General features: G+C 37.7%; 1 protein-coding gene across 4 annotated transcripts in view; it reads right to left on the bottom strand.

Moving 5' to 3' along the window:
- The window catches only part of KCNMB4 (potassium calcium-activated channel subfamily M regulatory beta subunit 4), a 94,110-nt gene that overhangs the window by 11,828 nt on the left and 60,213 nt on the right, over window positions 1-22,069 (bottom strand). The window contains exon 3 of one of the 4 annotated variants that reach the window (XM_069081926.1): window positions 6,860-7,095. The exons of 2 other annotated variants lie outside the window; for them this stretch is intronic. In XM_069081926.1, coding sequence (XP_068938027.1) covers window positions 6,891-7,095 — 205 coding nt within the window. In that variant the 3' untranslated portion in view covers window positions 6,860-6,890. Of the gene's footprint in view, window positions 1-6,859; window positions 7,096-11,201; window positions 11,810-22,069 lie in introns of those variants that run through there. One more of the 4 variants, XM_069081928.1, reaches the window with a different exon arrangement.

The raw sequence follows: 22,069 nt of genomic DNA, 5'->3' as shown, positions 1-22,069 counted from the left end.
TATGTTGTAGTGGGGACTTTTTTTTTCAGGGACATTGGACCATATGGCCTCTGAGGTTCCTTCCAATTATGAAATTCTATGATTCTTCCCTCCAATCTGTTTCTTTTAATAAAATCCAATCCATTTTATTCCAAGCAGTTAATCTGCATGCTACTAAAAAAGTAATCTTCCTTGGGCGACTAGGTGGCACAGTGAGTAAAGCGCCGGCCCCAGAGTCAGGAAGACCTGAGTTCCTATCTGGTGTCAGACACACACACACACACACACACACACTAGCCATGTAACCTTAGGCAAGTTACTTAATCCCAATTGGCCTCCCAAAAGGCACAAAAAAAAGTAAACTTCCTAAATCACAGAATCATAGAGTTGGAAAGGACCTCAGAGGCTAGTATGAACCTGAATAGGAATCCCCTCTATAAAAGTCCTGCCCAGTGGTTATCCAGTCTGTTCTTGATATTCTCCAGTGACAGGGAATTTCTATAACCTGAGGAAGTCAATTCTTGCATAGCTCTAACTACATTAACTTTTCCCTTTATATTGATCCCAAAAATGCCCATCTGAAACTTCCCAAAATTGTTCCTAGTCCTACTTTGTGGTGCTAAGCAAACACATTTAATTCCTCTTTACCCTTTTTTTGTTAAACATGTAAAAACAGTTACTACATCATAAGTCCACAGACCAAGAGCTGCAAAAACCTCAGAGGCCAATCCATTATAAAATCATAGCTCTAGGGATGGCTAAGTGGAACAGTGAAGAGAGCACTGGCCCAGGAGGACCTGAGTTCAAATCTGGCCTCAGACACTTAACACTTACTAGCCGTGTAACCTTGGGCAAGTCACTTAACCCCAATTGTCCTGCCTTCCAAAAAAAGCAAAACAAAAATAAAAAATAAAATCATAACTCTAGAACTCAAAGAAAGTCATTTAACAGAGGAAAAAACTTAGGTCCAGGGAGGTAGCAAGTGTCAGAGGTGGGATTCAAATCCAAGTTTTCTGACTCCAGAGCTGGTATTTTTTTTCTGTACTACACTGTCTCTTTTCATGTTTTCTTCATGTCATTTTCCCTAACCCAGAGTGATCTCTTCTTCTTCTGAGCTCTACAGTGCTTAGGATCCATATCCTCCATTTCACACTTATTACACATGGCTCTGCAAAGGACTTTTTGAGAATTTGCACATGCTTATGTCTTGCCTCTATAACTACCTTGTAAACTCCTTGATAGCAGTGATGGTGCCCTGTCTTCCACAGTGACTAACACAGTACTCTGCGCATAGCATAGAATCACAGAATCCTACAGATGGAAGGGAGCTTAATAATGGCAGCAACATTTACATATGGCCCTTTAAAATGGCAAAACCTGCACAAATTAATCTCAATGGGTCCTCACAACAACCCTGAAAGGTATCCTCTCTGTCTCTCTCACCTGTGATTTCACTGATGCAGGGAATCCAGTGGTGTGGGAACTCCTTCCACAAAAATAAGTTGAGAACTTAACCATGACTTACTGTCTTAGAGAGTTGGCAGGGGCACAGAAGGCTTAAGTGACTTGTCCTTGACCACACAGCCAGTATGTGTCAGAGGCAACATGTGAACCCAGTTCTTCCCCATTACCAGTTTGGCTTTTTATCCGCTATGCCAAATTGTTTCTCACTGCAAGTGTCACTAGCTTCATTAAATAAGAAGAAACAGATTCAGGCAGAATAAATTATTTTCTTGTGATCACACAGAAAATTCCAGAAGCAGGATTCATCCACATTTACCATTCTCCTCTACATTAATGCTGCCTTTCCACTTTGACACCCTGAGGAATTATTTTGACCAACCTCCCATCCTATGCTTATCACTTTCAGGGCACAATGTATTACAATATACCATTTTATTTTGTGACAGCTCTAGTTTAAAGTTCTTTAAATTCTGCTAAAGTATGCCTTTTTGTATTTTCCTTACCCTTGTCCTAGTTCTGCCCTCTAGAGCTACCTAAAATAGGACTAATCATTCTTCCATATAACAATATTTCTAGTGTGTGGAAACAACTAACATTTCCCCCTTAATTTTTGTATTTTTTTCCAGGCTAAAAATCACCAGTTCTTTCAGCCAACCTTATAAGCCATGCTTCTAGACCCTTCTCCATCCTGGTCAACCTGCTGCAGTTGTATTCCATCTAATCCCTTTTAAAACATAATGGTGATCAGAACCCAACCAAACATAATAGTTTAGATATGCTTTAATGAGAACAAAATTTGCAGAAATATTATGTCCCTTGTTTTGGGATACAGACACATACATATTTGTATGTATATATATGTACACACACACATATGTATATATATATATACATATATATACACACACACACACACATATGTCCATGCAGCCAAAGATCCCAGTAGGTTTTGAGGGCAGCTGGGTCACTCTGTTGACTTACTGGTTTGTACTCCATTCAATTTCCTAAATTTACTATGACTAGCTGATAAACTAAGTGTCTTCTACCTTATGTTTATGCAGTTGATTTTGTAACAGAGAAGTATAGGACTTTGTACTTATCCTTTTCATTTTCCACCAGATGGATGCCACCAAGTCTCTGAGAAAGCTTATCATCAGGAAACTCATCTTCTCTTTGCATGATTGCATCAGCCTTGGTACTTATACCTGATTAGTATCCTCAGAACCCTTTGCCCATCTGACTGGAGGTTTGGAGGGCAAAAAAAGAACTCTTCCCAAAGCCTCCATTTAAGAGGATTTCCAAACCAATTGTCTCTTAATTTTCCATCAGCTGCATTCCTCTGTATTAGACTCCATCATCCCTTGTGGCCAGGTACCTTCCTTCTTCTCCCTTCCCTTTTTAGTTTCCTTTGTGTGTTGTCTTCCCCTATTGGATCAAGGGCAGGGACTCTTACTATTTGGATATTAGTACAAGATCTGACACGTTAGGCAATTAAAAAATGTTTACTGACTACTAACTGATTTATCTTACATTTTATCTTGTTATTTCCATTCTGCTGAAGTATTTTTGATTAATGACTGTTATAATTTACTGCCTGCTTAAAAATATTTATTAGCTGATTGATTGGTTTGGCTGTAAATCATCTAAACAATCTATGTGTCCTGGACAGGTACATTTTAAGACACAAGCGAAAAATAAGTGACTATGTGATCTGAATTCTGAAGGTTGGACAACAAATTAGAAGAAAACTAGCTGTCTTTTACATTTGTAACTTTTTCCCCCTCCAGTGGATGAGCAGTCAGAGGGTATAGTTTTCCAAAAAAGAAAACAAAAACCCAAAACAAAAAAAAAAAAACCAACTCTGCAAGTCATTAACAACCATGATTGCTACAAATCACTTATAAGAGACATGAAAAAATAATTCTGAGGTGACAACCAGAAAATTGGTAAAGAGGATAAACGATGGGAATAATGTGGTCAGTCTTGGAGTCTATTTCCTCATGCAGCTTATGGCAGATGAAAGATATTGGATGCATCAGAAGTGTCACAGAGCAGCTTCTGGCCCCACCTCCAGTGTCTGTAGCCATCTACTTCCTTTCCATGAAGGCTTAGAAATATTAATCCTACCACATATTAATCAGTTTGGGAGCAAATCAGAATGATCACATCTTTCATTCACATTTAAGTGGTAGAGAATTTATATAAAATTATAGAGCTAGACAAGTCCCCGGAGAGCATTTTTGAGTAAGCCGATATTCCTAGAAGTCTTGTAAGTTCAGAAGGTTGTGCAGCTAGTTAGTGTCAGAGTCAGGTTAACACACGACTTCCTCCTATTCTAGGGCTTTCATTTCTACATGTATGGGTGAAATACATAATGTACATATGGTACATATATGACTGATAGCATGTCAGTCAAGGTAGACAAGTAGAGAACAAATGAAAGGGAGGATCCACATTCATCAGTTCAATGAAAAATCAGTCAAACTTGCTGTTTGATTGAATTTAGTCAGAATGGTAGCTTATGTGGTCCCGTACAGACATAAGCTCTATATGAGATAATGTAACTCCAGATCAGGGGTAACAGTCATCAACTTTACTTGCAAAACATTGATGTTCTCTTATAAATATGTGCAACATCTTATTAATTCCCACATGCTGATGAGGAAATGTTTTCAAGCGTAATGTTTCTCATTTTAAAACTTTTCAAAGTCTCAGCTTACAGAATTCTAATAAATGCCAATGTCACTGGCAATTTAACATTTTTTTTAAAGCTGTTATTAAAGGTGGAGATGTAAGATAGTGCACAGGTCATGTATTCCTTATTATTTTTTAAAGGTGGCCCAGTGATCTGACTTTATCTTAAAATACTGTATTTAAATTTTACAACCACAGAAAAATCAGCTATATTCCATTTAAACAATGTAGGAGAATACAACCTCCCCAAAAGGAAATGAATAATGCAGAGTAATTTATTAGTCTGTCCTTAGGCAACAATAAAAAACATGAGAAGTAACAGTCAAGATAGACCATCAGAGCCTACAGTTCTTGCTTCCTTCCTCAGACAATTGTGTGGTGGCATTTAGCAAGTGCTAACCTGTGTTATCATCAGCCATAAAATAATTGGCAAAATAACATTCTTTCTCTTTTTTAAATTTAATTGTTACATTTGAAATTCCAAACTGTCTCCCTCCCTCCCTACCCTGCACTTGAGAAGTCCCCCATTTGATGCAAACTTATAAATATATGCAAAATCATACTATGCATACTTCTATTTGTCAGTTCTTTCTCTGGAGGTGGATAGCATCTTCCTTCATAGGTCCTTTATAGTTGATTTGAGTATTTATAGTACTCAGAAAAACTCGGTTGTTTACAATTATTTTTCAAACAATATTGCTGTTACTATAGACAATGTTCTTTTGGCTCTGCTCACTTCACTTTATTTTTTCATGCAACCTTTCTGTTTTTTTCTAAAACCAACCAGCTCACCATTCCTTCCCCACCTCCCTTTAAAATTATTTTTTTTTTATTTTTAGTTTTCAACATTCACTTTTTTTGAGTTCTAAATTTTCCCTCCTTCCTCCCCTCCCCCTCTCCAAAAAGGCATGCAATCTCATATAGGCTATGTACAATCATATTAAACATATTTCCACATTAGTCATATTGTTAGAAAAATCAGAACAAAAGTGAAAAAAACTCTGAGAAAACAAAAAAAGGAGAGAAAATAGTATGTTTGATCTGTATTCAGACTCCATACTTCTTTCTCTGGATGTGGATAGGATTTTCCATTGCGAGTCTTTTAGAATTGCTTTAGATCATTGCACCGCTGAGAAGAGCTAAGCCTATGAAAACTGGTCATGGCACAATGTTGCTGTTATTGTATACAATGTTCACCTGGTTCTGTTCTCTTCACTCAGCATCAGTTCATTTAAGTCTTCCTGGGTTTTTCCAAACCCATCCCCTTCATCATTTCTTATAGCACAGTAATATTCCATCACAATCATATACCACAACTTGTTCAGTCATTCCCCAATTGATGGCCATCCTCTCAATTTCCAATTCTTTGCCATGACAAAAAGAGCTGCTATAAATATTCTTATACATGTGGTTCCTTTCTCCCTTTTTATTATCTCTTTAAGATTCAGACCTCGAAGTGGCGTTGCTGGATCATTTCTTACAACACAGTAGAAACCAAACAGGACCATCTAAAAGTCCTCATCATCCATTGGGAATCCTTCTTCACTTTGGAATTTGTGATTATAAAATCTTTCATGATACTGACAAACACCTTTGGAAAGCATATGTCTCTCCTATTTTATACCTCCTGGATAAGAGGAATGTTGTCAAACCGTGATCTTTTGCTACATATTTCAAGAAATCTCATATAATTTTGACATAATGCATGACAGAGATATTGTTGGAAGAAAGCCTCCAAGGAAGCATTCTGCTTTAATCAGTCAAAAACATTTTATAGTCAATAAGCACAAATTAAAATTGCAGCTCTCTCAGCAGTTCCAAAAGACAATGGGAAAGGTACATGTGGATATGAGCAAGTAAAAGAATATTGCCTATTATAGATATCATTAGAGAGATGTATGTCCAGAAAAGGGGATGTGCTTGGCATTTACCAAGAGCAAAGGATAACTAATGGATAACCAGTATGCTTTACTGGGATCCACATCATGTTAAAAGCTCTAGAAGAAGACCTCCCAGCACTTGGGTAGAATCCTTGTGATTTACAGAAGGGTTATGGAAAAGAGTTTCTGAGGATGGGAAGGCATTGATAAGTTTTGATCTGTACTGCAGGAAAGAATACCCTCATCAATATGGTCTGACCCATTTTAAAATATGGAATTATCCAAGGACCTTATCTTGTTTTTTTGATGCCTTGTATCTTTTCACATGTGTATCCCCTCTCCCCAACTGAAGTGCAAGCCCCCTCAAGAGCAAAGATTAGGTCTTACACATTTTGGTGTTCCCAGTGCCTAGTATAGGCCCTCAAAATGGTGATGGAAATAATAAAGCTGTTCACTGCTGTCACCTATACTCTGGTACTTGGGTGGCATATTGATTTCATCAGTGGAACTCCCTTCTCCAGTAGAGATTGCCTCCCAGTTTATATAGTTCCAGGCCATTGTTTCCACATAATTCTTCCATACAGCATCTGAAGTAGAGGCCTTCCTTTCATTAATTGAATGTTTCTGGGATCCTGTATATTTTTCAGTCTGTCCATCTGTTGCTTCTCATTTCCATTACACAACTTGTCCATCTCCTTTTCTGAGCAAATGTGTCCTCAATAATTTAGTTTCCATAATTTCTTACATTCAAGTCAATAATGGTAAGATGTGGCAACCCACTTTTACGTACTATGTATCTTTCCACCACCCTGGACGTTATTTATACCTTTTATCCTTCCCAATTTCTGCAATTGCATATTTTACAACCACATATCATCCCTTGGAGAATACTGTTGTTAAAATGATGGACACTAGGACAGGGAGCACGGCATTATCCTTGTGAGCACTGAGCAAACGTGATCCCATATATGATGCAGTCCCAAAGCCCCTGGAAAATCCACCGCAAGTCCCTGTTCCAGACACTCCATGCCAAGCCTGTGTACTGCTCCCAGGCTGGATGCAATTAGTGCAATGTTGTCTGCAAAGAGAAACATTTGTAAAGCCTCATCAACACTAGGCAATCCTTCTTGCTTGCATTTTGTATCTTCCATGAAACTGGCAAACATTTTAGATTAACTTGTTTTACCCTCCCCATATCCTCTAAGAGATACAGAGCGATAAAGTGGAGAGAAAGTTAGCTTTGATTTCAGGAAACACAGGGTTCTAGTCTTAACTCTGATACATATTGGCTGTGTGACCCTCTGTAAGTTTCTGAGCCTCTTGAGGCACTAAGCAATTTTCAAAGGCTATCGGTTACAATGTCAAACTGCATTAAAAGGAGTTTCCTCATCTGTGAGTTTCCTGTATCAATTAAGTTCTGTGTCTAGTCTTTAGTCCTACCTAATTTATACAAAAATTGGCATGGGTCCTCATCCCTAAACATAAAAAAACAGGTTAAGAACACTGGCAAGTAACAATTTAAAACTATTTTAAAATGTAATTGCCCATGTAGTGATACTGTATCTCTTGGAGATACCAGTATTTCCTGAATTCACTGCCATCGATGAATCACCCTAACATATGGAAGGGGTTGGAAAAACCTACTTCAGGATGATAATTTTCTTAAGCTCTGAAACACTACCCAGCCAGAGAAGCCCTATAAGACTGACAGGAAAGGAAGGCCACATCCATTTCTTTTGTACACGATTTTCATGTAATTTATCAATGCCAACAAATGGTCTCTACCCTTCAGAAAATTTCTAGTTAAGTGTCATTGCACCTACTCTGGATCCAGGACTTTAAAAGACCCTAAATTTATCTGAATGCTCTCTCTGCAGTCTGCAATCCCTCCATGGCTTTGGAGAGATGGCTTATGGGTTGTCTGGGCCAGAAAACTAATCACCTCATGTCTAACCTTCTAAGGATGAGCCTCTGATCCTAGCTAGACTAGTCCTTGGACAAAAACCACATAGTCCTTTTGCAGACCAATACTGGAGGCCTCCTCAGTGGTAGGAACTTCCAGAGATGAGATATTCAAGAAGAATTTTCCTTAGGGTAAGCAGGGTATTTCTTTTGTCTCTTTGTACCTTATTACCTAGTACAATGCCTTCCTTGCCCTTAGAAGACAGTGAATACATTCTAGCAGAACTAAATTTCTTGATTTCTTTTATTCCTATTGTTTCTCACCCAACTATGAACCTTGGGTTTCCTCTACAGCAAAATGGCATAGCAAAGGAAATGAGTAACACCAAAGACCAGGAAATAGTGAGCAATGAAGGTAGATTGTATTAGAAATATTTTCTAGGAGACAGTTTGTGGAACACTCAAGTAGATGGTAAGTGAATAACGAGAGAACAGCAGGAAAAAATGATTAGGAAACTCAATTTCTAACTAGCATCAACCTCTTCTTTCCCCCTCAAGTACTGCTGAAGGTGCAGGAAGGGGTAGAGAATGGTAAAGAGTAAACTCCAATATAGAAATTGCTGCTTTACGTAGCAAGCCCAAATTTATTTATTTTGAACTAATTCTGACTTGTGTTAATAGTTTCTTTAGAATATAAAAATACCCTATGTATACATGTCTATAAAAGGTGAATTTTGCTGAAAACTCTAATAACCTCTGTATTTCTAGATCTCTCTCTGTACTTCATTCTGTCCCTAAAATAGATCTTTTTTTCCTTCAATAGGAGAAACTTATTTAAAGAATGAAAAATAGCTCCTTAATTTCTCTACCCAAAAGATGTTCCAGTTCATTAATCTTCTACAGAGGTATGCAAATTAACTGGCATAAAACAAAATAATCAAATACATTGATATATAATAAACCTAACAACCTATCTACAACTTAAAAACCCCCAAACAACTCAAACTTTTAACATGCAATACATCCTTCTGCCTCAAGTACCTGTTTTACACAAGTTGGTATTAAGTTTATGAGATTTTAGTGCACATTCTTCATTATGAAACCACAATTATCACACTGGATAATCAGTGTCCCTTTAACAGTCCATTTCCCTGGCTCTAGCCATAGATCTTTGATAGGGCTTACACCAGACAAGTTGCCAGGCCAATGAAGCATGTTTATCTCCATCTACAATGAGAGGTGGTTATATGTACTAGATGGCCTCTGAGATCTCTTCCAATTCTAGATCTATGATCAGACTATAACCTATGATTGTAATAAGAGCTAACATTTATATGCTCTAAGGTTTGCTTGACAAATATTTTTTGATACAACAACTCTGGGAGGTAGGTACTATTATTATTTCCCCTTTACAGAAGAGAAAACTGAAGCAGACAGAAGTGACTTACCCGGATCATACAACTAGGAAGTGTCTGAGGATAGATTTGAATTCAGAACTTCATGATTCCAAGTCCATTGCTGTATCTATGGTGTCACCTGGCTGCTTCTATATGTCAGTACATGGAGAACTTTGTATTATTACTACTTACTAGTATTTCGTCTACTTATTATTATGCTCTGTGTGTGATAAGGTCTACTATTGAGGAATAATAAAGTGAGAGTTGAAGTTATGGACTACTAATACAAATTATATACAAATAGACTCATGCACACATATGTACATATGTAATGTGCATCCCCACATGAGGGGTTCCTCTTTGGTTGCATGGCTGTAATGCTCCCTGCCTTAATAACTTAATACCTTAAGCCTGCTGGAGGACAGTGTGTCACTCAGTTATCCACCATGGAATCTAGTTAGCTGAATGCAGTACCTGAATTACCCACTAGAGGACACTGTCATACCTGAGGCACCAGTCCAGGTCCTGTCAGTTATGGGGCCTGGAATATGGTCAGGTCTGGTCACAGACCACTGAGGCTGCTGGCCACAAGGGGGTGCTCAGTCTACAAAGTTCCATGATAGGCCTAATTTCCCCCCCCCCCCACCTCCATCCTCCATCCTCAAGACATGAGCTTTTACCCCCATAAAGTCGTTTGCACTCTTAGGTCACTTTCCAATAGACTGGACTCTTCAGCATATGACCATGTGGGGTTCGATACATGGAGGTAAATGCAAAAGAAGTTCATAAATTGATTTTATCTTGCCTTCGCTGTTCTAGAGCTTCTCTACAGATAGAAAATCCTCTGACCGTTTGTATGGTGACTCGTAAAGGGGGAATGGAGAGAGGGTTCCACTTCCCTAGCTCATGCATTGAAAGATAAGCTTAAAGGTGAGCATGAAGAAGGCTACCACCCATTCCCTACATATCTCTAGCCACAGGAATGCTGGCAGCTGCATCCTCACTAGGCTCTACACTGGTTTGCAAATTAACTAGTAGAAAGTTAAAAACAAAACATGTAATGAGTCCTCTTTTTTCCCCCTGCAATCGGTTGTTCACATGTTTTGGCATTTAGTTCACCAGATGTCAACATATTCTTCAACACACTGACGTATGTTCTTTAACATACTTGACATATTTGATATTAAATGTACCTTTGGTGAACACTTTACTTAATTAAAACCTGGAGGTTTCCAATGGGGTTTAAATTAGGTAAGTTCCCAGGGTCATTGAAGTATATCTATCTCCATATCTTCAATTAATTTCTTAACCTTTTGTGACATATAGTCTGATTCAAGGCCAAAATTTGAAAGAAGGTTGGATTTGGGGGAGAAATTATCAATAAGAAGTTGTGTTTTGAACAAGTTGAGTTTGAAATGTCTCTAAGACATCCTGCTTGAAATGCAGTATTCCTGTAGTATTCTAATCTCCACTTGGAATTCTGTAATTCCAGAACAATTCTGTTTCTCAGTAAATCAATGAATGCATGCATTTATCAGAGTTCTTCATTCCCTCCACAGAAATAAGGCTTCCAGGCTCACCATACTGGAATTCTTCTGACAATGGTTTTGGTATAGTCTTGACTGAAAAAAAAAATGGGTTTCATCAATAAAAATAATCTTTTTTTCCAATTTTTAGTACACTGGTCTTGGCCCAGGTCCATTATAGGTGTTTAGCAACAGTTAACAGCTGTTTCTTTACTAGTTTCTTAGATGTTCTATCAGTTCAAGTACTCTATGCTATACTGAGTGGAGTAGAAGTATAAAACTCTTTACAAAAAAAACCATTAAAATGTAATTGGGAAATGGTTGTTGTTGGATAGTCATTTTACAATCATCACTGACTCTTGGCAAAGATAATAGATTGGTTTATCATTTCTTTCTCCAACTCATTTTACAGATGAGGAAACTGAGGCAAATAGGGTTAAATGACTTGTCCAGTTAGCAAGTATGTGATATTGGATTTGAACTCAGGAACAGGAGTTTTCCCAACTCCAGGTTGGGCACTCTATCCACTATGCCACCTTGCTGCCCTGGGAAATGGTTAACAAAATAAATGAAAATACAATGCAACATAGATATTACTAATTTGTGGTTTTCTAAATTAATATGTACCCACAGGATTCATTTCTATGACTCTGCCACCACTGCTGAAGAGGAATCATTAATAACCCCTTAAATTGCCAAATCCTTCTGAAAGTCTTTCTTGGTTTACTAAAAATTAATTAGTCTGTTTCATGGCAATACTGTAGTTTGTTACTTCTTGGATTTGCTTTTTTGTTTTCAACCACAGTGTCCTTTTTATTTCAGGGTAGTTTATCCTATTTCACCGAAGACTTGAATGCTGATTGAAATTGATCCGACTTCCCCAGACCAAAGGACTTCTGCAACGTTCCTAGTAGTCATTAAAGTGTTTCTTCAAGAGCTACAACTTTTGCATGTCGTTATGTCCATTCTGTAATACAACAAATGAGAGTAATGCAGTCCTATATGTATGGCACGAAATCTTGTACTTCACTGATGGAGAACCAAGGGTGGGGAAATTAGCTCAAAATATGACTTCATCTTAACAAGTTCAGGGGCGGCCAGGTAGCACAGCAAGAAAGAGCACCGGCTCCAGTGTCGGGATGACCTGGGGATCAAATCCGGTCTCAGATATTTGGCACCCACCCAGAAACACCTGGCCGTGTAACCTTGAGCAAGTTACTTAACCCCAATTGCTTTAAAAAAAAAAAACAAGTTCAGAAGAACCTACACAGCCTAGTGTCAGTAGATACCCACATACATGGCTATGACTATCATAAAATTAAACCACATCAAAATTATTGCATGTCCCAAATAATTCACACACCACTGTGTGTGAATCGCCCTTTGCATCAAAATTACAAGGAATTTTTTTATCATATTAGGTCTTCAGTGGACTAATTGAATATTCACCTTTTTTTAAAAAAAATTCTCCACTTGGTCTGCTTTCTAACAAGGAAGTTTTCTGATAGTTTCATTAGTAATCTTTTATAAAGGAAGATGGCTTTGGACTTCAGTTCCTTTCTGATTGTATAATTAAAAACTCCAGATATTCCTTGAATATGGAAAAATACAAAGGAAATTCTGTAAACCTTAAAGTGTGACATATGTGTGGAGTTACTATTAAACTTGGTCAATGAAATATCTCTGAGACACCTAGTTTGAAATGTCCAACAGGAAATTAGTGATACAGAATTGAAGCACAGGACTGACTGGTGGCAGATATACAGATATACAAGTCATTTGCATCAAACTGCTAATGAAACCCACAGGAGCAGATGAGGTCACAAAGAAAGAGAATGCACAGAAAGGAGAGGGATCAAAACAAAGACTTGAGGAACACCTACAATTAGAGTGTATAACTTAGATTGTAATCCAACAAAAGAGACTGAGAAGAAATTCTGATAGGTACAAAGAGAAGCATGAAAGAGCAGTGTTATGACAACCCAGAAAAGTGAGAGTATGCAGGAGTTGACTAGAGTCAGCAATGTCAAATGTAGCAGATGGTTCAAGAAATATGAGACCAAGAAAAACTGTCAGCTTAGCTTATTAAGAGATCATTTTAAAAAAAAAGAAAAATAAATGGTTTTGTGACCTTGAGCAAGTCACTTAATCCCAAATGCCTTGCCTCCCCCCCCCCAAAAAAAAGAAAAAAAAAGGATCATAAGTAACTTTGGAGGGAACAGTTTCAGTTGAGTGAATTGGAAAGTCAGATTCCAAAAGAATAAATGGGAGGAGGAACTGGAGGCAAAGATATATATTGAAGACAGCTCTTTTCTAGAAGTTTGGAGGAGAAAGGGAAAAGGCATATAGGATGACAGTTTGAGGGGATGGTAGGATTTAAGGGCAATTTTTAAAGAGGGAAGAAGATAAGACAGTTTTGAAAGGAGAAAAGAATGAATCAGGATGGAAGAGAAAATGGAAGATGATGTCAGTGGGGTGTTGAGATGGAGAGAAGGGGAGAAAATGGAGTTCAGTTTGAATGGCTTCAATATTCTCAGAAAAATAAGAGTAGAGATCTTCAGAGAGGTCATCGGGGAGGGGGAGGAGGGAAAAGGTTTGGAAAAGTTGATGTACGGAGTGAAAGAGGGCACCAATTAAGGAGAAATAAAAGGATTGCTTTTCTCTAGTGATTATCCAATTGAAGTCGAATTACAAATATTTATAGTGGACCCAATTAACCCACTTTTTCCAGCTCCATAAATCAACATATGAATAGGAGCAGAGGTGACCGAGAGTGAGAGAAAGTCGATGATGAGTGGTGAAAGAATGAAAGGGCAAATGATTCAAGCGTAGATGACAGTGTTCAGTTGAACTGGTTAACTATAGGACTGATATTGGAAAGAAAAGAAAAGAAAATCAAGAGTAGGGGTAATGTCTTAAGAAAATTCTGAGAGGCAGAGGGACTGGAGGCCAAGATGAGGCTGAAGAATATGTTTAGGCAGGACTAGGCATAGGTGGCTATGGTCAGATAGAAAAATGTCAGACTTTCTGATTAAAGAAATGGATAATCACAAGTAATGGTGAAATCTAGACTGTGACCATACCTACATATAGCTGAGGGGGAATGAAGGAGTGTCATGGGATTTAAGGATACTGAAGAATAAGGTTAGGAGAGCTAAGGGAACAATAATATGGATGATGAAATCTCCTATTATGAGGACAGAATGCGGGAAACAGAAGAAGATGGTGATCCAGATGGTGATGGTGATTAATTCCTTGGGAGAAGAAAGAGAATGATCTGGGAAAGGGGTATAAGATTCATTTCACACACACGCACGCATGCAAATGTATGCACACATGCACATGTATGCACATGCACATGTATGCACACACACTCCACACCTTCTTAACAGAAAGGAGGAATTGGAGGAGATTTATAATTAATTTTGTTGTTGATGTTTGTTTGCCCTACTCTTTTTGAACCCTTGCGGAATTTTCCTGACAGATACCACAGTGGTTTGTCATTTCCTTCTCCAGCTCACTTTACAGATGAGGAAACTAAGGCAAACAAGGTTAAGTGACTGGCCCAGGGTCAGTCTGAGTAGCAAATGTTTGAAGTTAGATTTCAAGTCAGAAAGATGAGTCTTCCTGACTGCAGGCCTTGCACTATATCCACTGTGCCACTTAGCTACCCTTGTAGTTCAGTGAAAATATGTAAATCTGTCTAAAGGAAGCACAGGGACTAAACATGTGATTTCACTGATATAGGGAACCCCAAAGGAGAGAACTCTCTACCAATGAAGATAATGACTCTAACTTATAGTCTTTGAGTTGTCAAAAGCATTGAGTGTTTAAGCAACTTGTCCAGGGTCACACAGCCTGTGTCTTTTATCTCAATTTGAATCCAGATCTCTCTAGCTTCAAGGACAGTTCATTTTCTTCTATGCCATGCTGTCTTTTCTAGCAAAAGTAACTTCTATACATTGAGAATGTGATTTTTAAAACTAACCCTAAAATGAAGATTTAAACGCATTCCCTCAAAGAGGATGGAATTAGATTATAAATCTGTATCTCTCCTAGATCCTGTGGGCTGAATTCACTCACAATTATGTGGCCTAAGAGCTCTGCATCCAAAATATAATAATAAAAAGGAGAAAGAAAACAAAGAGAAAGTGAAGATCAATTAGTAAGATTCCAAGGCTCCTGAGAATGGAGATGCTTGATCTGCCTTGTAGAGATCAGTGGGGAAGAAAGGGGGAAGATGAGAGTGCTGCTGTTTGCAGGAAAGAAAAGAATCACTTCCAGGAAAAGATATCACTTCCAGGATTAAGGCTCTTAGAAGAAAAGACATGGGTAGATGAACATGAAAGAGAGAGAGCTTAGAGACCTAACAAGTAGATGGATATCAAGTTACAGCCCGTTCTAGATACAGGCCTGGTCAGAAAATAAAGATGAGAATTAGATGGCAAGAGAGAGTTAGTCCCTTGGTGAGTCTTCCCTATATAGCATTCTCTTACATTACTTTTGGTCTAGCCAGGTAACTAAGAGTCTCAATAAAAAAACACCTCTCTCTTGCTAAATTCTTATAGCCTGCTCCTCCTCAGCTTTCAGTGAAAGTTGGAAACAAAATGTTAACTTACTCTACACTTAGACAGTGAGCTCTGGATATTGGTTAGTCTTGAATCAAAAAGGTCCCGTGCTTTTATCAATAAATATCTTTTTCTAATCTAGCCACCCACCCTGTAGATGCTGCCCCCTCAAACAGATCTGCTGTTCTGGTAGAAGCTGACACAGGCAAGTCCATAATCAGCAAGCATACAAGGAATCAGAGAGTGACACTGTCCCATGTGCTTTTGATAGGTATGCAGTCTTCTGAGAAGATCATGTGTGATCTTTGTTCTTGGTGGTTACATTGCTTCTTCCACTCAGTTCTAGTGGAATTGGGCATGTTGGCTGGACCTGCAGCACCCTCCTCTCTAAGCTTAGTTCCTTTGAGCTGATCTCTCCAAAGACTTCTCTTCCGAGTCAGCCAGACCTAACTTCAGCTCCCTACTCACTGGCAGAGCTGAGCTGAGAAATATGTAATGACTTTGGCCAATGGCTTAACTTAAGAGTCTGAGAGCTGCTTTTGTGAAGGAATTCATTATTATGCTGTTGGCCTCATAGTGGGCCTCTCAGAACATTGGTAGGATGGTCATTTGATGGGCTATTTTATTTATTTAAGGGCTATTTGATGCCCTTCCAGCTTGAGAGGAGAGTCTACTGGCACAGCCTTCAGGAGCTATGGATAACTTCCAGTCAACAATGGGACACTTGAATATGATTTAATATCTCTCTAAATATGGAGTGGTCTCCTTCAGAAAGTGATTCTAAAGGAGCTCTGACTCCAGAATGGGCTGAACTGGATGATGACTGCGGTCTAGTCCAATTCTGACATTATATAACATTTCCTCCTATTTTTAATTATTCCCTTGCCTATCTCAAAGTATAAGGTAGGTCTCACATGCTACCTGTTTTTATAATAATCACAATAATAACATATACATTTATATGTATGTGTGTATATATATGTATATAAAATCAAAATCCATGTATAATCACTCTCCCTTCCCAAATCCCTCCCATAATCATCAGGGAACATTTCCTCACATTAACTTACAGAGACATATGGAAGACATATTCAGCAAATATCTTTGACAACATTTGGCATTATAACCTTGAGACCAAATGGAATTTAGCAGACGACAATAAAAAATTCACACAAATACATTCATAAAAACAAACAAGTACAAAAGAACTGTCTTTTTTTAGCAGTTTGCATTAAAAAGATTTGGGATATTTAAAAATTAATAGTTGATCCTTTCAGGTTTCCAAAGAACTTAATATCCATTATCTTATTTAGCCATCACAATAATCCTATGAGATGGGTACTATAGGCATTATTATTTCCAGAAAAAAAAATCCTCCACTGAAGAATTCTTTTCTTGTTCTATTTGTTTTCACAATCTATCAAACTAATATAAACTGACAACTACAGAGTTAGCAGACATCATTGCACAGACTGCTTTGTAAACCTTCCAGGGTGCCGTAAGGAGTCATCTACTCTATTTTTTAATCTCAAAGTGGGACAAATTTTTTTTCTCCTTTTCTCATAGGACATGTCACTACAGATCTAGAAACTATTTTAAATACCAGCACTGCCAGAACCCATTTGAGATAGAGAAATCCAATGGGTTTTTACACAGAAGACGTTCACATTTTAACATATGCAGAAAACTATCACCGTGCATTACTTTTATAAATTATATTTCTTTCTTTAGTAGCTTATTTCCTGCATTTTTTCACTTAGTTCCTCATTATTTCTATCATATCCATTGTCCTTCAGAGTTCATTAATTGTCTTTTAATGGACAAGACATTAATAGAGTTCCTCATTTTTACTGTTCCAAAGGGACTTTTCTCCTTTCCATTTTTAAACCTTGCCCATCTGAATTCTTTTTCCAGTTTTTATTTTCCTGTGAAAATATATTTGTGCATAAAACATGTTTACAAGGACATGATAATATATTATGCCTCATCATGGCACAATGGTGACTGACCCTGGTTCTTGAAGATAACGCCATTGGTATACAAAGAGTGCAGAGTACAAAGTCTGATAAATCTTCCTAAGCACGAAGTTCTTTGATAATTTGGTGAATCAGATATTATGCAGACAGCAACCCATCATGCCTATCAATCCTACAGATTGTCCTAGAACTCCCAGAAATTTTCCTCAGTGTGCTGGGGGCCTTCCTCAAGTTTTCTTGACATTATGAACATACCAATGAACCACACAAGCTAACCATTAGTTATCTTTCATCCTATGGCTCATGACCAACCCATATTCTTTTGTAGGCATACACTTCTCTGATGACATCCTTTATAAATACTTCTTTTGTTCAACTCTTGGATGGTAATGTGTTATAGGCTACTCATGCCTACCATAAGCCTCTCCATTGTCCTTTCAGTTTCCCTTAACTTTAATTTTTCAGATACTGTTCTTTCATGATTAACAGCTATAGAACAAAACTGGAAGTAATGATTGTTTAAGAGGTAGGACTTTGTTTCAAGGATAAGACTAGGGATAATCCACTAGGTATGAACCCCCAAATAGTCTATGCATCTCTTATTCACAGACTATACTGGCTGAGTGTGGAGAAGCTTATCAACAGAAGGCTTACCAATAAATGATGAAATTTTGGGCCATGGCAACTCTGAAGGAGCTCTGATGGCAAGAATACCTATAGCAGAAGCATCATGAATCTTCCAAAGAGCTCAAAAGTATCATAGTAATGATATAGTATTAGTGTTGGATTGGAACACTTCCCATGGAGCTGAGTATGAATTCAAGCCAATTCTAGTGACGGATGTACTGTGACCCCTTGCTAAGTGGTATATAAGGGAATCTCTTCTAGAAAAGCACTCACTATACAAATAGTAGATATCAGCCTTGGTGACTACCTTGTGAGCTTGAGAAATCCAGATCTGCGTGATGATAGGGCAAGCAAGCCAGCTCAAAAACTAAGCAAATAAACTCAAATAAGATTTAGACCTCTGTAGAATTCTCCAAAAAGAAGTAAGCGAACAGGATTGATTGGATTCAACCCTCTCAGATGCTGGATCAGTCTCTAAGACATCACTCATGGACTGGGATGGAGAGGGCTTTCCCACAAAGGGGTTCTGGCTCTGGGCTCAAGTGGGTCAGATTCGGTACTGGAAGGACCTGACCCCAAAGAGGGCATTCAGTATTTTTCTCATATTCTCTGGTTTATTATGTCCCCATCCCAGAGTACCAGGGATAATTTCTTATATAATGATTAGTTATGGCTCATATCTAGAGTCTCCCAAGTCCCTTGTATTAGTGCATAGGTTCCCAAAGTGAGCAATACTGCACCCTGGGGGCACTGGAATGATCCAGGGGAGGGGTAGTAGCCTCGGGTGCAATTAGGGGGCATTGAATAAAAATAAGGGAGTAGAGGAAGCATAAAGAAAGAAGAGAAGAAAAAAGAAGAAAATTTTGAAAAACCCTTTGTACATGACTCATCTGTTCTGCAACAGTTTTAAAGTCTTAGCAATCACACTATTTTCCACACACAAAATGCAAGTTATAATCGATCAGTGGTCAAGTCCACCAAGTATTAACAAGCAAGTGTTGGCAGGCAAGCATGTCACACATTGTCAGGAAGTCCAGCATGCATCGGCAGGAATATGTGTGTGTAATGACTTGTTCACAATATGATACTATAAGGTTACAATGCAATACTGTGTCATCAAAATTTCAACGCAGAAAAAAACCCACAAGTTTACAATAAATTATTACATTTAAGATGCATCATTTAAAAAAAATTCTAGTTTTTGAAGTGACACAAATTTAAAAGAAACATTAAAGGGTTAAAGAAAGTGGATTTCCGGGGTGGGGTGCTGAGTAATTTTTTTTAATGGAGGTGGTAGGCCAAATAAGTTTGGAAACATCTGTATTAAAGTTACTCAATGTACAAACTGGTAGATATGGTATAGTAGAAAAAGCACTGACACTGGAGTCAAAGGACCTGGGTTCAAATTCTACATCTAATGTTCACTGAGTGATCTTAGGTAAGTCATTTAACTTTCCCAAGTCTCAGTTTCCTCATTTGTAAAGTGAGTGAGATAGATAAGATAGCTTCTGAGGTCCCTTCAAGCTCTAAGTCTATGATTTTATATCAAGCATGGGAAAGTTATTTTATTCTTTTACAAAGAACTCAATGTCCTCATTGATAAATATTTCAAACATGAAAGAATAACCCAAACCCAATTTATGCTATCCAAAGAGGGACAGATTCTCAGTAGGTAGGTAGAACCACTGAACAGATCTTTCATGTTTATTTTGGATTTATACTGCCCAAAGTCAATATATTCTGGGAATGAGGTTGTGCAATTCACAGATATAAGATGTACTGTTACACACCCCTCATTCATTTCTGTGATTATTCTTTTTTTCCCTTCAGAATGAGATGTTTTATAAAAAGTGGGAAGAAAATCATTTCTTGCCTTAATTCTTTTTTTTCCCTGGGACCTATGAATTTTTTTAACTTTATATTTTTAAAAATATTTTAAACTTAAATACAAAATAAAATATGAAAAAAACAAGCAAATACAAAATAAGAAAAGGAAAAAAACAATATTGTCATGTGCACAGGAGAACATAAGATTCAAAATATATATAGCAATGCATTTCCATTTCAAGAAAGCCTATATAATAAACACTACACATTGTGTTTAGAACTATCCATCTTTTCTTTACTTCCTTGTGGCTTTTATTTTGTTATCTGCTATGCACTTTTTACTTTGTCCTTCTTCCTCTCCCCCCACCTCACCCTCTCCCCCCTGCTGTGCCAAGAAGGCTACAATTAAGCTGCGATACATACATATACACACACACTCATATGTACAAATACATGCAAACACACAGACATACATATAGACATACATGCATACATATACTTACATATACATAATTATAATCATACATATGCATCCATGTCAGACTATACTATATTTGGTGTGCTCTGTTTCTCTGAAGGTGGATAACATCTTCCTTCATAAATCTAATTCTTCCCATATTTTTCTAAATTCACCAACTCATTTCCTATACCACAGCAATATTTCAACTTTATACTGTCCAGTTATTTTAAATAGTCTAAAACAATATTGATTAATATGGCAGACATATAGTATAAAGTAGTTATTCTCAATAAAAGTTTATGCTTCTGGTGGTGGTGGTGGTGATCTTTTCTTATTATAAGGGTGTAACTACCAAAAGTGCCTCCTTCTGAGCAACCAGCAGCCAGTTCAAGGAATCTAGCCCTCTCAAGCTCACAAAGTATCTGTCAAGGTTAAAAACATCCATCTCAAGGTCATTTTTCAGTCCCCTGTACTCAGAGAAAGACATACAAAGCAGATGAGGAAGTTACGGATGTGAGATACAGTCCCAGGCTCCTCTAAGCAAGCACAAGTACTTGCTGTCATGGGTCTGTAGTTCCCACCTGCATCTGCTACTGGGAGGTTGAGAGAAGAGGGCAATCCCTTCCCTACCCATGGTGGAAGTCCTAAGTAAAACTGGCAGAAGTCTAAGTGTAGTATCCAGGAGAAGGGAAGGGAGAGAAGTAGAGAGTTTGTCCTCTCCTTTTAAAACCTATCAAGGGAACTTCCTGGCTCAGTCACCAATCACCTTCAACACAGCCACCCCTTTGCCCCAACCCCCAACCCTAAACATACCCCTACACACCAATCCCTTATTTACTGGTCACAGGGAACATAGGACCAACCAGGGCCTCTGGTCACACATGTCTGTCAGGAAGGGTCCAGAACATGTATATCACCAGAACTGGCCCAAGACCAAACTGAGCTACAAGGGAAGTAGTTTAATCTTTCTATGCTATGCTCATAAACATTCTTTTCCTTTATAAATACAAACTGCCTATATCTTTTTCTTTACCTACTTAGTTTCTTGTTATTTATATCATACAAACTGTTTTATTAATTAAATATAACTTTTAGTTCTAATAAAATGTTGTATTCTTGCTTTCTTAAAGGAATCACCTTCCTACTATATGTAAAATTTTGACCTATACATTCTTTTTAAATTTTTGCTTTAAATTGTGTCATTTTTCCCATTTCCTTTTTTTGCTTTGGCCTTAGCCATTGGGTTCTAAATTATTTGAAGATTATAGTTTATGATCAAGTATTTGGGCATCTTATTGGCCTATATTTCACACTATAGGATATCACTAATGTCTCTATCATCAAAAAGTATCAAAAAGTTATAATGCATCATGTACCAAATCACAATTTTGCCTTTCCCTATATTTTCTTACACTAAATAGCTTTCAAATTTTTATGTCTTAGGGGCGGCCAGGTGGCTCAGCAAGTAAGAGCACCGGCTCCAGTGTTGGGATGACCTGGAGATCTAATCCCGGGCTCAGACACTCAGCACCACACCCAGAAATAACTGGCCATGTAACCTTGAGCAAGTTACTTAACCCCAATTGCTTTAAAAAAAAATTATGTCTTTTCCTTCTGATAGCTGTTTTATATGGGAATAAGATTCTGTAATTTGAGGATATACTATTTTATATTACTTATTCTTCTGTGCAATTATTCTTCATGAACCTCAATGTGATTTCTGTATTATTGTCAGCCATCAGTTAATAATAGGGAAGTGTCAAAATGCA

Source organism: Petaurus breviceps, unplaced genomic scaffold, assembly GCF_028583685.1.
Source record: "Petaurus breviceps papuanus isolate PSGF00001 unplaced genomic scaffold, PetGlider_PUasm1.0 156, whole genome shotgun sequence".
Lineage (NCBI taxonomy): Eukaryota > Metazoa > Chordata > Mammalia > Diprotodontia > Petauridae > Petaurus > Petaurus breviceps.
The sequence above is the reverse complement of the archived record's forward strand: the minus strand, read 5'-3'. Positions and strand labels throughout refer to the sequence as shown.